The 14,962-nt window shown below is 43.0% G+C and overlaps 1 protein-coding gene across 4 annotated transcripts in view; it reads left to right on the forward strand.

Moving 5' to 3' along the window:
- RSU1 (Ras suppressor protein 1) overlaps window positions 1–14,962 on the forward strand; it is a 186,193-nt gene that overhangs the window by 34,539 nt on the left and 136,692 nt on the right. For all 4 annotated transcript variants that reach the window (XM_036023827.1, XM_028507762.2, XM_036023841.1 and 1 more), the window contains 2 exons: window positions 8,150–8,270; window positions 14,543–14,661. In XM_036023827.1, coding sequence (XP_035879720.1) covers window positions 8,150–8,270; window positions 14,543–14,661 — 240 coding nt within the window. The remainder of the gene's footprint in view (window positions 1–8,149; window positions 8,271–14,542; window positions 14,662–14,962) is intronic.

A 14,962-nucleotide genomic window follows, 5' to 3' on the forward strand; every position in this document is an offset into this window, starting at 1 on the left:
TTCTCCTCTTTCTTCTCATTCTTCCCGGTGTTTCAGAACTTCTTAGGCATTTCCCCTAGAGGAGCCACTGTCTACTTCTTGCCCTTCAGTAGGTGTCACTTCCTTCCAGGCCATGTAATACCATTGCGTTTCCTCTTGGGGCTGCTTCTCTGAACCCGCTCCCAAAGGAGAGCTGCTTAGCGGTGAGTGGCAGGGCTGGCAGTGCGGCACCTGAGCGTGGAGTGGCGTTTCAGTGGTGTGCTCCTGAAGGAGTCTGGGGTTCGGAAGTCCTCCTGAAGATCGAGTGGGCCATTTTTCGGTTCTCTCTGGGGGGTTAAGTGGAGATTCAGACGTTAACTAATTTTTGCATCCTCAGAGGAGCAGAAGTCCATGCTTGTCAGCTTTTTAGGAGATTTGTTTGGCTCTGCGTGCACACTTTTTATAGCCCAGGGACATATATTTTTGCATGTTTGACTTTATGCTATAAAATCTGCCTAGTGCTTGTTTGTAACTTTCCCCCTAATTTTTGCATAATTGATTATTTTCATTGTTGCTGAAAGAGTAGTATCTTTTATTTTTTTGTGGTGGACTAAGTTGAATATTTTTGGTTAACATTACTCAAGCCACAGAATCTTAGGAGGCTTGTGATAGGATACAATAACTATGTACTTGTAGGTGTGGGTGCTCAGTAAATACTGCTGAGTAACTGAAAGTACCATTACTCTTGTCATTCATAAAGCTAATATTTAGTGGGACTGGCCCTTATTGAGTGGATGTTTAGATATTTTGCTATTTTGTTTTTACCGTGAGGACCATGCAGATCCTATTAAATGAGAATTTGCTTTACTGTTTCATAAACTTTATGTTTTTAAATAACCCTACTCTAATTCACTGTTTTAATACCTGCTTTGGGGGAAATTCCATAAACCCTGCAAAGTTACTTATCATTAGTATACTTTTGAACTTCAAATTCTTATGCTAAGATATAATTAGTTCACTATTTACCTTGTGTTTTTTGGCTACAAAACAATAGTTATTAATCACTATAAGTACAAATGAACTTGTTTTCATATGAAATTCTGGAGAGCATAATTATTTGTATGTGAGAGTGAAGAGGTTCTTTTACATGTGATCATTAAAATGGCATTGAAGACTATGATTCCTAATTGGCTGAAAGAATTGGCATCTGTATAATTAGTCTAGACATCGCCTCTGTGGTGTGAATAGACTAATGTCTTCTAGCCATTGTGGCTAAGGATTAAAAGGACTGTCCTTTCACTCTGGACAACAATGTCTCGAGTCGTATTGCATGTAATTTCTATTACTTTGGCTTCCTCCTGCCTTTCCCCATTCAGGGCATGAGGTGGGCGGGGATGGTTGTGATCCAGTGACCTCTTCATCACACATGGGACAAAGCAGTGTTTGCTTTTGCTGTTTTCTCTTAACTGGTCTTTCTCTCTCCACTGTGTATGTAATGAGTAATCTCACTCATTTTCATGTATTCTCATGCTTTTTGTAATTTTTGTGATCACTTTGTTAGCAGTGTAACTTAGGAATCTAAACATTCAGCTTCATTTTAATATCCTCTGCCATCCATCCCCTTCTCTTACTTTATTCTTCCCTGTTAAAGACATTTTTTAAAGGAAACATTTTAAGCATTTTAAATCAAAAAATATTTTTGAGCCCTGGCTGGTGTAGCTCAGTGGATTGAGCGTGGGCTGTGAACCAAAGCATCACAGGTTCGATTCCCAGTCAGGGCACATGCCTGGGTTGCAGGCCATGGCCCCCAGCAACCGCACCTTGATGTTTCTCTCTCTCTCTCTCTCTCTCTATCTCCCTCCCTTCCCTCTCTAAAAATAAGTAAATAAAATATTTTTAAAAAATATTTTTGAAACAACACAAGCATATGAAAATCTGACTGGGCATATTTCTGTATTACAACAGACAGAAGTCTCCTATATTTAATATAAATGTGCCCTATTTGGGGCGGCTGTGCTGTTCACTGCATTCTGCTCTACCTGAGCCCGTCTCTGGTGTCTGTGGCCTTGGCTGACCCGTTGGTTGGTGGCACTTCAGAAACAAGCACAAGCAGCAGGGAAGCAGTCCACCGCCGGGTCACGTGCTGCTGTCAGCCTTCGGCTCTCAGTGAGGGTTCCTGCCCTTGCACAGGGGAGCTTCGCCGTCTCTTGGTTTCACATGAAGCAGGCAGTGGGGAAACCCCAAATTCGGTTTTCCAAAGAGGCATATGGTGGCAGGGTTCCCTGGTTTTCGTGCTCCAGCCTAGCACCTCTCCTTTACAGGAACTACCAGAGCTGAAAACAGTCTGGGTACTTATGTCGAGATAGTGGGACAGAGGTGGAGCATTATTAACTACTCAGAAGTTTGCTGGAAGTGGTGATGGAGTTCACCCTGCACGTGCTTATGACAAAAACTTACATGTATTCTGCGCAGCTTCTGGCTTCCCAGCAGCCGTGGGTGGGAACATGGTGCCTGGTCTATTACCAACTTTTTGTGGCTGGAGAGGAGCTAGCTGCTAGTGCCAACCATATGGCTCTGGAGACCCGTGCATGCCCCACCGGCCCGTCTGTGGGCTGCACGCGGGCGGGGCTGCTCTCGGGCAAGCCCCTGTCCTTATGTTTTGCATGGTGCCTGCTGCTCCCAGAGCCTGTCACTCTTCACAGTTTTGTTTCTTTGCCTCAGGGGCCACAAGGTGCTTGCTTTTGCTGCATCCAGCTGGTCTGTCTGTGCTGTTGCTGCCACCCAGCATTCTGCAGTTAGCCTCCACGTTTTGAAGGCCAAGAGTACAGCAGACGGCACCTTGCCCTGTGAGCACACTCGGGCGTGGTGGGGTTGCTGCAGAGCGACTTGATTCAATGGGCTAGGGGATTCAGTGTTTCCTTTCTTCTTGAATGCTGTCCGTTCTACTCCATGCTGATTCACCATAAAGATCTGTGCCGGGAAGTGAAGTCCACCAGAAATGGTTTTAAGGCAGCCTTGAGGTTGGGTGCGTTGGCCCCCTAGACTGTCTTTTGTTTTTGTTTCTGTCCACTTTTATCCATGGGCAGGCTCAGTAGCTCACTGACGTGACAGAGGAGTCTTAGCTTGGGTAAGATTGATTATTAAGATCTTATTCAGCATTATTGTGTGGGGCACGGGATATGCCTATTAGGTTAATGATTTTGATGTCACCAATGAGTTAAAAGTTTTCTGAACCAGAATATTGTCCCCAGATAAGCAGCATTACCACCCTCTGGGGACTTGCTGGAAATGCAGACTCGAAGAACCCACCCCAAACCTACTTAATCGGATACTGTATGGTGCCCCCTACCCCAGTATGTGTTTTAAAAGCCCTCTGGTAATTGTGACGTCCTCGAAGGTTTGCGCACTGCTTTAAAGCAGCCCTGTCCAGCAGGAATTTTGGGAGTGATGGCGGTGTTTCGTACCCGTGCTGCCCAGTGCGGTCGCCACGAGCCACATGTGGCTGCCGAGCTCTTGCAACAGGGCCTGTGAGACCAAGCTATTGAATTACTAATTAATTACTTAATTTTTAAAATACCTTCATCCAGTTCCTTTAACCCCCAAGCCCTGACTCTAATAACTACATTTTTATCTCTTTTTCTGTGAGTTTGTGTGTGTTTTTTTTTTTAATTTTAACTTCACATATAAGTGAGATCCTACAATATTTGACTTTCTCTGTGTGTCTTATTTCACTTAGCAAAGGTCTATCCATCTCACAGATGGCAGGATTTTCTGATTTTCTTTCTTTCCTTTTTTCTTTCTCTCTCCCCCCCTCCCTCCCCCCTCTCCGTCTCTCTGTCTTTCTTTCTTGGTTAAACGATATTCCATCATATATATACATAGTACTTTTTTTTTTTACCCACTCATGTGTCAGTGGACAGTTAGGTTGTTCGGCTAAATACTCAGAAGTGAATTTGCTGGATCATGTTTTTATCTTTTTGAGGAACCTCCATTCTGTTTTTTAAAGTGACTGTACCAATTTACACTCCCAGTGTAGATTTAAATTTAACTAGTGGCTGCACCTACCCTACTATTTATTATTGTGTGGCTAAAGTCCTAAAAGGCTTTACAAATAAGTCATTGGTTATGGAATTACTAATTTCATATTTCAGAATAAAATGCTCTTAGAATGGATCTCTAATTATTACAACAGTATTTTATTTAGGTTCTCCTGTTAGGAGAGGTCGCTAACTGCTGCTGGCTAGTCAGGGAGGATGTTCCTGAGTGTTACAAGGATTTTGTGAGTATGCTTTAGCTGTGCGGCACCTGGCAGGCATGCCTATTGGACATGTAACTGATGAGGACGGGTATGGAAGCTTCTGGAAGAAGTCAGGCTGTTACACGGGAACAGAGCTGGGTTGATGGTTTCTTATACAGTTGGAGCGAGTCTATCTACTGAGTCCAGTGAGTACTTCCTGAGGTTTCCTGCACAAGGAAGCTTTTAAAAGGAACTTTAAGCCCTGGCTGGCATAGCTCAGTGGATTGAGTGCGGGCTGCGAACCAAAGCGTCGCGGTTCGATTCCCAGTCAGGGCACATGCCTGGGTTGCAGGCCGTGACCCCCAGCAACCACACATTGATGTTTCTCTCTCTCTCTCTTTCTCCCTCCCTTCCCTCTTTAAAAATAAATAAATAAAAAATCTTTTAAAAAAAAAGAAAGGAAAATGTGTATTTAAAAAAAAAAGGAACTTTAGTGTAGGAGATTAGCCTTGACCCCCTCTTCTGAGCCCTGCTAGGTACTTTGGGCTTCTTGTTGTGGAACCATCCGGAAACTGATCGGGGGCTTCCAGCTGAGTCTGGGGCTCACAGGGTTCTCGGATCGAGAAACTCCAGCTAGAATAGCATTCTGATTCTTAGATGGCCAGAAGATACTTTGAGACCAGGCTCTGGGCATAGTTTTTTGGGTGACATCCTCAGATCTTTGTCACCTTTTTCAAACATAGTGGAAGCTCTGGGCTGAGAGTGTCCCCAGCAGCCAACCAATCCTGTGACCAGAGCAGAATGTGGTGTTTGGGAGCCAGGGATCACCTGAGAGTAGTTAGGGACTTTTCTCCCAAATCTAGCAACTGAAATCTCAAAATTAAAGCAGCCATCATTGCTAGACAGAAGATGGTACTAAAAAAATAAATAAATTCTTTGTCATAAGCAAAGTTCTACATGACTGAGCTTCCTAATTGAGGGTCCCGTTTGTTGAATAATTTATATCCATAGCATTGATTTTCATAATCCAGCCTGTAGAGTCATAGAATGTCAAAGCCAGGCGGTAGAGAATTTAGAAATGGTTGTAATCCAGCCTTCTCATTTTAGTCTGGAGGAAGCAAAGGTTTAGAGAGGTTGAGTCGAGTGAGGACACACAGAGAATTGAAAGGCCGGGCAGGGAGGCCTAAGCCGGCCTCTGATGACCAGGCCAGGACTCTCACGTCCCTGCGCCACACTGCCCTCCCTTTGCTGTGCGGAGCCCTTGTTGTCGTAGGCTGCAGGTGTGCTGCGGGGGTCACAGAGTCTGGGTGGGTCGATGAAAAAGGAACCTTCTAAATGCATAATAAGAAATACCTTGATGCTCATTGTTTAGTTATGTTTTAAAATACCTCTTCTTGACAGTGTGTCACATAGATATCTGAAAAATTCCATCAGAATATTCTGACCAGTGAAATATTGCTACCACCTTTTCATAACTGCATTTCATAAAGTGTTCCTGCCAAGTGTGTATGTAGTTTAGTTATTGTACAGCTTGTTATGTTAGCTGGTTACTTTTTTATGAACAGTTTTGTTGGAGTTCGTTTGTTTTCTAAGTACTGGGCCTGTTTTCATTTATTGGCTCTGATACTCCTCCTTTTGTAGGTTGCTTTCTTTAAATAGTATGCCTCTCTTACTTTATCCCCGAAGTATTGAAATGCCAGGTGCTAAAAAGCGTGGTGCCGTGCACATAATACGCGTTTGTCAGATATTGGTTGAAAGAGCAAACGTTACCCTTTCCAGACAGGTCTGAATGTTAATTTCTTTTGCTTTTTACTACGGCCATGGGAAAAATTATATAGTTTAGGGAGAATATTAGCTGTGCAATTTTTTTCCCTCATCTAGCTTGAATGGAGTTTTAAGCACAAAAATCACATGTGCACCAAACGGCTGGGAGAGGTTTAGTAAATTGAATGTGGGGTTATTGTTTGTATCCACAAAACAAAGCCCTAAATCACATTTCGCATAATTTGTGGTTTTAAATTGGACTGATTTAGCAAGGAGAGTGAAATAATCTCTCATTCTGTCAAATAGGCAATACCTTCAGACCAGCATTTAATTGCATTGGCAAAGTAACTTTGGGGAGGCAGCAGTAATTCTGGCTGCATTATTCTTGGTTTGTGGCTAAATTGAGATCATCATTTTCTCCTGGTTGCACTAAGTTTCTTTATTGCTCCACAAACTAAGCGGATGAATGCAGGGAGCACAACTTGGTAGTAGCTGCAGGGGGCACAGGGAGGACGGTGGGGTCTCTAGCAATGTGTTGTCCTCTGCGGAGCTCACACACATTGTGGTCCAGGTTTAGAACAGGGAAGCTGACACCTGCTGACTGAGCAGGCACAGCCTGATTTTCTTCATGACCGTTACACAAAGTAAATACCATTCATTTGCACAAAAGTATGTTATGAATGCACATCTAAAAATGTGTGGTTGCAGTCAAATCGTATAGGCAGGACTCACATGCATTCATGTTGGTGTTCCAGAGAGTGGTTTCTGGGGGCAGTTTCCAGCTGTCTTGGTCATCCCCTTAACCTCTGCCCTGTTGTCTCCGTGCCTACCTCCAGCCACTTCAGTAACAAGTCCACGCGCCTTCCTCACTTTCTGTCCTGGTCACTGCCTCTTCCCACCACCCTAGTCTAGAATGATTTGTAGTCTTCACAATCCCTTCCTCCAATGAAAGCAATTCCCTTACCTTTTACCAAGCCTTCTTCCCTCAAAAAGAAATCAGGTCCTCGATACCTTAGACATTTTGTAATGCTGAAAATGATGACGCCAAACTGGATTGAACAGTGTGCCTGTCCTCTTTACTTATTCCCCAGGAGTTACATGCTGGAGCTTTTGGAACGGCTCTCTCTGTAAATATTTTAGGTGTGTGTTTGGAATTTTACACACCTTTGTAGTGGTTCTAAGCAAAGGTGTTGCTGGGTTTTCTCAGCTTTCTGGAGCATTCCCTGGAAGGGACTGGTGGGATGGGAAGTAAATGTACTGATATGAGACAAAACCGTTCCTGTGTTGTACCCAAGGCCCACATGCAAGGTTTCAGTTACCTGGGTAGTCTGGGTGTTGGTGTTTGCATAAACCGAAGGCAACAAGCTCCTGACCAATAAAATGTTTATAAAAAGCTTAAATTAGCGAATGAATACATGAAATACAATCTATGGGAAGTATTTCTGCTACCAATTGAGAGTTTGTACTTTTGAGATGCATTTTCTTTTAAATTTATATTTGCAGGTATATACTCTAGGGAAGAAAGAACCTTTGAGGACCCTACTGTTTTATATTAACCTTTGAGCTGCAGACTAGTATTCATATCATGCTACTCAGTTGGTTTTTCATATTTCTATATAATAACAACGCGTTGAGCTGTTGCTAATCTGATGTTGTGTGTGTGTGTGTGTGTGTGTGTGTGTGTACTGCTCAAGGTGCAAAGGCCAGAGGCCAAAATCAGAGACTGGGTAGGTTGAATATCTCATCATTTAAGATCAAATTTGAATTGTTGTGAGTTAATGCATTGTGAAGAGAGCAGCTCTTCATATATCAGATTATTGAAACAGCTTGATGAATGTATTGTCACTCAGGAAGGGATTTGGAGTTCGCTGCTAGGAAATGAAAAGGGAGGAAGCAGTTGCACTTACTAGATGTTGTATGAAAATCATAAAAGTTTATGTGCTTCGTGATATTCACTCGCAAGCTGGTAATGGCACAGAAATTCTCTTTTGCTTTTGAAGAAACATTTCTGGTTTCTTCTCAAAGGTGAGTTACAACCTAAGAAAAACCCACACAAAACCAGTATCCGTGAATTCGATGGTTGTGTCGGATGGTCAGCTCTCTCTCACGAAGAAAAGTACCATGTGTTGCTAGCATTCCTTGTTAGTAGTGAGATTCCTGTGTTCACAGTCGGCATTTTTGTTTCTGTAGCTGTGCCACCAAACATAGCAGAACTGAAGAATTTGGAAGTGCTTAACTTTTTTAATAACCAGATTGAGGAGCTGCCCACGCAGATCAGCAGCCTTCAGAAACTGAAGCACCTGAACCTCGGGTGAGTAGTGGCAAGAGGGGCGAGGGGAGAGTGAGGGGAGTGTGGAGGGAGGGCGGCTGTGGGCCGGGGCAGGTGCTGTGTACACTCCTGCCTGGGGGAAGCTGATGGCTCATTTCTTCTCATGTTTTAGGTTTTTAAAAAGTTTTATTGTTTTAATACATCCTTGCAATGGCCTACATTAGTGCATATCTATTTGAAAGCTAATTCAGAAGCTAATTGTTGGTGCAATAGGGATTTTTTTTAAACTTACTTGGTTTCCAATAACATTTTATTTTAGTGATGTTAACTGAGAAGGGACATGTTTGCCTAGCTTTAGCCATTCAGACTGGTTGTTAATAGGGTTGATTTTTCTCTCTGCATTAAGTAGAGGTAGTTTACAAAGCACCTTCCTTCCACAGAAGAGAGGATACATTTCTTAACACGGCTTTAGTGATTCTTGCACTCCTACTATATAGTCAAGAGGTTCTCATCCTATGTCTGCCTTATATAAAAGTGAAGAGAGGAATTTTGATTCAGCTGAGGTTGCAGAAGCAGGTAGCAGTGAGTAATAGTAATACCTGGTATCTGTATATTACTTTACAGTTTTCAGAGTCCTCATGTCAGCATTTGACCCTGTCAGTCATGACCAGGGAGGGCAGGCAGGCATTACTGCTTTCATTTCCAGGAGAGGAAGCCAAACCTTTCCGAGAGGCAAAGTGACTTGCTCCTGATTGCCCCAAGGTTGGGAGCCGAGCTAGGCAGAGGAGCCCTTTCCATGAGACACCACAGAGACACCCAGAACTTGGGCTTCTGAATTCCAGCTTCGTTGTTGTAGGTGGCAGATGGAACTACCCACTCAGGCTTCATTCACGAAGTAATGTATTCATGAGATTATAGCCATTAAACACTCTAGCAAGTCAGTGATTTACATGGGTAATAATAGAAGCTGGCCAGGTATTTATCAATTTAATAAGAAGCAGTCATAGGGAAAAAATTTCATTCATGGAATAAGTTTTAGTTCATTCTTTCTGCAGGGAGTTTGGTTAGACACTCTGATTTTGATGTTAATTCTGGTTGAGAGGTGATCTTTTTAAGATCCATGAGAGTTCTTTTTCCTAATGTCAGAGGGGAATTAGCATCTAAAGAAGGGGTAATATCACTTTAAATCAAATGGCTTCTCCCCTATCAATATGGAGACTATATACCCATCAGAAAAGAAGGGATCTTCCATTTATACCTTTGTTTTAAAAATTATTGTCATGCTATTTAATTTGCATGTAAAAAGAACCTAAAACTAGATACATGTACTAGATACATAAAACTAGATCTGTTCTTACTGTTAACTTTTTTAATCTATCAAATAAGTTGTTATTTACATATAAGGTGCTAGGAAAGTAGCTGGCACATAGGAAGCAGTACATAAGTGTACTATCACTTATCATCACCATTGTTTCCTTTATTAATTCATTTACTTTGGGACCATGGAGGTTCCTGGGCCACCTCAGGAACCTTGCTAGTGCTGGGGCCAGTGGGGACATCACAGTCCCTGGCCTTCAGTGTGGGTGGGGAGGGCCACTGTCAGTGAACTGTGAGCAGTGACAGTGTACAGCTGGGTCCCTGATGTGTGGCAGGCTCTAGAAGTGCAGAGGGAGGGGGACCAGGAGCGCGGTAGTTGACAGGTGAGGTCCTCGAGGGAAGGGTTCCTGCAGGGGTAGTATTGGAGCCCGGACCTGATGCACCAGAAGGAATTGCTCAGACTCCTAAGCAGAGGGAGGACGTCTCAGACTGAGAATGACACGTGTCAAAGCTCAGAGCACTGCACGTCCCGGGAATTGCAGGTTGTTTGGCGGCACCGAGTGTGAAGTGTGAGGGAGGGAGCAGGAGGATAAGAGGTGAGGGGAGAAGCATGAATGTCTGCTCTTCATTTAATGAGAATTTCTGGAGCTCCCAACCGTGTACCAGGCTGTGTTGTAGGTAGTGACCATCCAGCCCTTATGGGACATGCATCACAGTTACGGAAAGGGACTGTACACACATAAACTATCGGCAAGGGGTCAGTGTGCTAATGAAGGGCTTTGTGTGCCTACTGAAGGAGCTCCAGTTTTATCCTGCTGGCCATCGAGGGGTTTGCACAGTGGAGTAGCGGGTGCGAGATGAGGTCAGATTTTCCTGTGAAGGATTGTGTGGAGGAGGGGCTGCAGGGAGGTAGGGCTAGAGGTCAGGAGCCCCGTGAGAGTGCTAGATAATGTTCCTGGTGAACTTGGGCAGTGACAGTGGAGGCAGGGGAGGGATTTTATGTGAAAACTATAGAGGAGGTAGAAGTGACAAGACAATGGGATGATACTGAGATGTCTGCTGTGGGCAACTGAAATAGAAATACAGGTGGAGACGGGTTTCGGAAGATCGAGAGTTCAGGATTTGTTCCCCTAGGATCCAGGTGCCTTAGGGGACAGAGTTGTAAACTTTCCGTCTTTGTTGAATGTACCTTAGTCACCTCTTTGTTGTCCTGAGAGCTGTTTGTTAGAAGCTCTCAGTGCTTTGTAGATTGCATAAGTTTTCTATAGTTAATTATGTAGCTACATAGATGGGGTTGCCAAAGTTTGAAGAAAATTCTTAGTTCTTTGGGAAAGGAGTTAAGATGGGTTTCAGGAAAGGATACTTCTGTCCTCAATGGCATAGAATTAATTATACCTATATAGTTCTATTTTAAGGCAAGATATACAGAGCAGACTTCTGAGAATAAGCAGCCAGGATAAAAATATACACACTGGAGACCCTGCAGTAGAGCAGTTAGGCCGTGTGTATGCGTAATCCAAGTGGTATGCTCAACCAGAAGGTGCTTTTCCAGTTTTACGTAGTATTTGCTGTTTATTCTGGTGATCACAAAGCATGAAAGGATTTTTAGGCCATCTGAATAAATAGAGTTTTGTTCTTAATTCTTTAAATGTGACTCATTTTATAGAGTTATTTTCCAAAAAAAATGGAGCCGCATAGGTTACCTGTTTGTAATTATTTGGAGATAATCTCACTTCGAGAGAACCATGACTGACTGTTCTGAGATACCCTCCCGCTAGTGAGATGCTGGAGCTCCTCTCTTGAACAGTTAGAAGTTTCCACTAAGCACAGCATGAGGAGTGTTCATGGATTTGGATTTTTTTTTTTTTTTTTGCTAAGTGTGTGAGCAAGTTACTGTGGAGATGAGAAAAATTCTTGCCTTTAGCCAGCAAGGTTTTATTGAAGCAAGAGCAGCCCAAGAGGACCTTGAGATCCAAGTGTTCCAAAAGGGAAGCATTAGTATGGACATTCCTATTGCTTTTGAAGAAGAGAAAGAAAAAAGATGCTGAACAGCCCAGGCTGGTGTGGCTCAGTGGACTGAGCGCCAGCCTGTAAACCAAAGGGTCACCAGTTCTATTCTCAGTCTGGACACATACCTGGGTTGCCAGCCAGGTCCCCAGTAGGGAGTGCACAAGAAAGAGGCAACCCCACATTGATGTTTCTCTTCCTCTCTCTTTCTCCCTCTCTTCTCCTCTGTTTAAAAATAAAGAAATAAAATCTTTAACGAAAAACCCTTTAAAAAAAAGTTGCAGAACAGCCTTTGGCGCTCTAGTTTTGTAAATTTCTCTATCATGTGCATACATTTTCCTATTTCCAGTACACATTTGGGAAATGTCCACAGACAAACAGAGAATTTGTTTGCACAGCCATGAAATGACTTTAGGGTAAACTGGTTTGGTGCGACTATCAAGGGTAGAAAACCTCCCTGGGTAGTGGAGGCTTTCACTGTGATCTTCTCCTAAGATGAGCTTTTGCCTTTTGGGGACTGAGTCAAAATTCCTCTCAAACCTCCTGAGAAATAATTGTAGTTATAGCTGTCATTTTTTTGAGAACCCACTTGTGAGCCATGAATTGTGTTAGGTTCTTCACACGTTCTCTCTCACCCTCCTGGCAATCCTGCCTGGAAGGTATCGCTAGCCTTATTTTACAGAGGAAGAGGAATTGGGTCTCAGAGAAGCCAAAAAAATTCCCCAAGATGGCCCCACCAGCAGGTGCTAGAGCTGGACCTCAAATCTAGCTCTGTTCTCTCACTGCCCCTATGAAACCTCTCACGGACACCTTGAGTTCCAGCACTCTCAGAGGGGCACCTGAGGACACATGCCCCACGCGTGTAGATGGAGGTGCATTAGTGCCCACTGTGGGGGAAGCTGGGCGTACTGCACTCCATTCTGCAAAGAGATACACTAGTTATTATGTGTGTGCTGGGGTCGAGAGAAATGGCCAGTAGTCCTCACAGCTTTGGGCATTGTGAATAGCTGGGCCTACAGCCAGCACTGTGCCTGGACCTTCTGAAGCATTTCAGTTAGGGCTTCCCTTCTGCCCATCAGGCTAGTGGGCCTCCTACTGTCACTGACTGGTGTGAATCAGCTGCACAGGGGCTCTGCTGTGTTCCTGACGTGTTGGGGTATTAGTTCATTGTTCAAAGGGAAAGAAAAGCTGCAGTTTACATTAGACTCAGGCTCGCTCTGTGCTGGAGGTCGGGTGGGAACTCTCTTTTCAGTGAGATACCTCTTGGCCCTAAGGCAGCAACTTCCAACTGGTGCGCTGCAAGAATTTTTAAAACATGCAGTACCTGACTATTTAGTCAGGGGCACTGACCTCTTTTTCCTTAGATTATCAAATAAAAAAAAATGACAATAGCCAATACAACAATAGCTGTTGGGCATGAATGAATCAGAATTATACTCCTTTTTTTCGGTCAGATTGGCAAAATGTGTATTTTTTGGTGTACCACAGAATTTTAGTCATTAGTTTATATTTGCCATGAGATGAAAAAGGTTGAAAATTGCTGCTCTAAGGAAGTCTCATCATGGATTTCCTGCACTGTATGTTTCAAAGTGTACTTGTGTGTTTGGAGAGAAAAACTTAGAGGTGATTTTTAAAGATGGGTAACTCCCATTGCAGTATTGAGAGACAGAAGCACCTGAGGTGTGCTTCTGTGCATGTCCCACTGTCTGACCTGTCCATCAGGTGCCTCGGATCCTTGCACTGGAGTCCAAGGATCAGGAGTGCCTTGGCCCCCGTGGGGTGCTGAGGGCTCTTGGGCACCTGTCACCCCTTCACTTGAGTCAAAAGTCCTTGGCACTTAACCTGTCTTGGCCTGTTTTTCATTTCAGCATTACAGAGGTGATTATAAGTGCTGTCCTGCCTATGTTACGTAGGTTTGGGTGATTCAGGTGAAATGCTTGATATAAATGTGCTTCACAAATTATAAGTCCATAGAAAGTATCAGTTGTTATCATCACAGCAAATTATCCTGGATGTTATTTTGTTAAGTGTAAAGTTAACCTAGGACTTTTCTGTCCATGCAGAGGAAGAGATTGCTTTTTTTTTGTGAGGCCTGGTTGGTGGGGTGGACAGGATTGTAGCTCATGTGAGAAGGATCGATGTCTAGAATTGTTTGTAGCTCACAGTCCCTCCCACCTTTTAACATGTCAGCCTTTATTAGATATTTTAAAAATCATTTTGAAATCAACTTTTATCTACACTCAGAGGGAATAGTGTTAAGAAAAATAAGGTCTTGAAAAAAGTATAAAACAGAATAGTAGAAAAATAATTTGCCTTAGTTTCATTGGAGGTATATTATTTTCAATTGTGGTAAAATTCACATAACATAGAATTTACCATCCTAACCATTTTAAGTGTGTGATTCAGTTGTGTTAAGTGTGTTCACATTGTTGTGCTGCCAGTCTCCAGGGGTTTCTCATCACACAACACTGAGACTATTCCCGTGATGCAGCCACTCCCAGTTCCCCTCCCTCAGCCCTTCGTGCCCCTCATTGGAGATCATTTTGAATGTTAGAAGTTGCAGAATAAAGAAGTGATTTTTTTCCCCTCTTTTTGGGAGGAATAAGTGAAATATGGCAAGTCTGAAAATTACAAGCTTTACTATGTCTCTTTTTGAGGTATTATTATTGCTACATTTGTAAGGAAGTTTTTCTCTGGAAGGACAGATATTTTGTGATGATTTACTTTTCTGTGTGTAAAACAATGATTGAGCATCACCATTGGAGCAAATGACAACTGAGACCTTTTCAACTGTTTCATGGCCGTGTAGGTTCTCGGACTAACATTATGAGGCTGGTGGAAACAACACAGAATGGTTGTAGAACTATGGCCCCTTTTAGAGTTTCAGCCCCGCACATGTGGCTCTTAGGCTTGTGATACATTGGTGATCTGAGTATCTGTCTAAACATGTGTTTCCTATGTGACGTCTTGGATTTTTTCCCCACCAACAGCATGAATAGACTAAACACTTTGCCTCGAGGATTTGGCTCTCTCCCAGCTCTTGAGGTCCTTGATTTGACTTACAACAACTTGAATGAAAATTCCCTTCCTGGAAACTTCTTCTACCTGAGTAAGAAACTTTTAATTCTATAAATCTTCTTAACATGGCGCTTCGAGTTCTAAAAGTGAAATTTATGTGCCAGGGCCAAAACTCCAAGAGAAATGATTGGACATACATTTTTTTTTATAGACTCCTTTTGAATATTCCTTCACAGCTCAGCACTGTGTATGTCTGATAGATAGTTGTCGGATACCATTGCACTGAAGGGGACTTAGTGATGTCATATTAACTTTCTGATAGAGAGTATGTATCGAACTGAGATCGTCTCACATATAGCTAAGAAGTTTGAGTTTAATTTTTAAAGTACGTG

This window comes from Phyllostomus discolor, chromosome 1 (genome assembly GCF_004126475.2).
Source record: "Phyllostomus discolor isolate MPI-MPIP mPhyDis1 chromosome 1, mPhyDis1.pri.v3, whole genome shotgun sequence".
NCBI lineage: Eukaryota > Metazoa > Chordata > Mammalia > Chiroptera > Phyllostomidae > Phyllostomus > Phyllostomus discolor.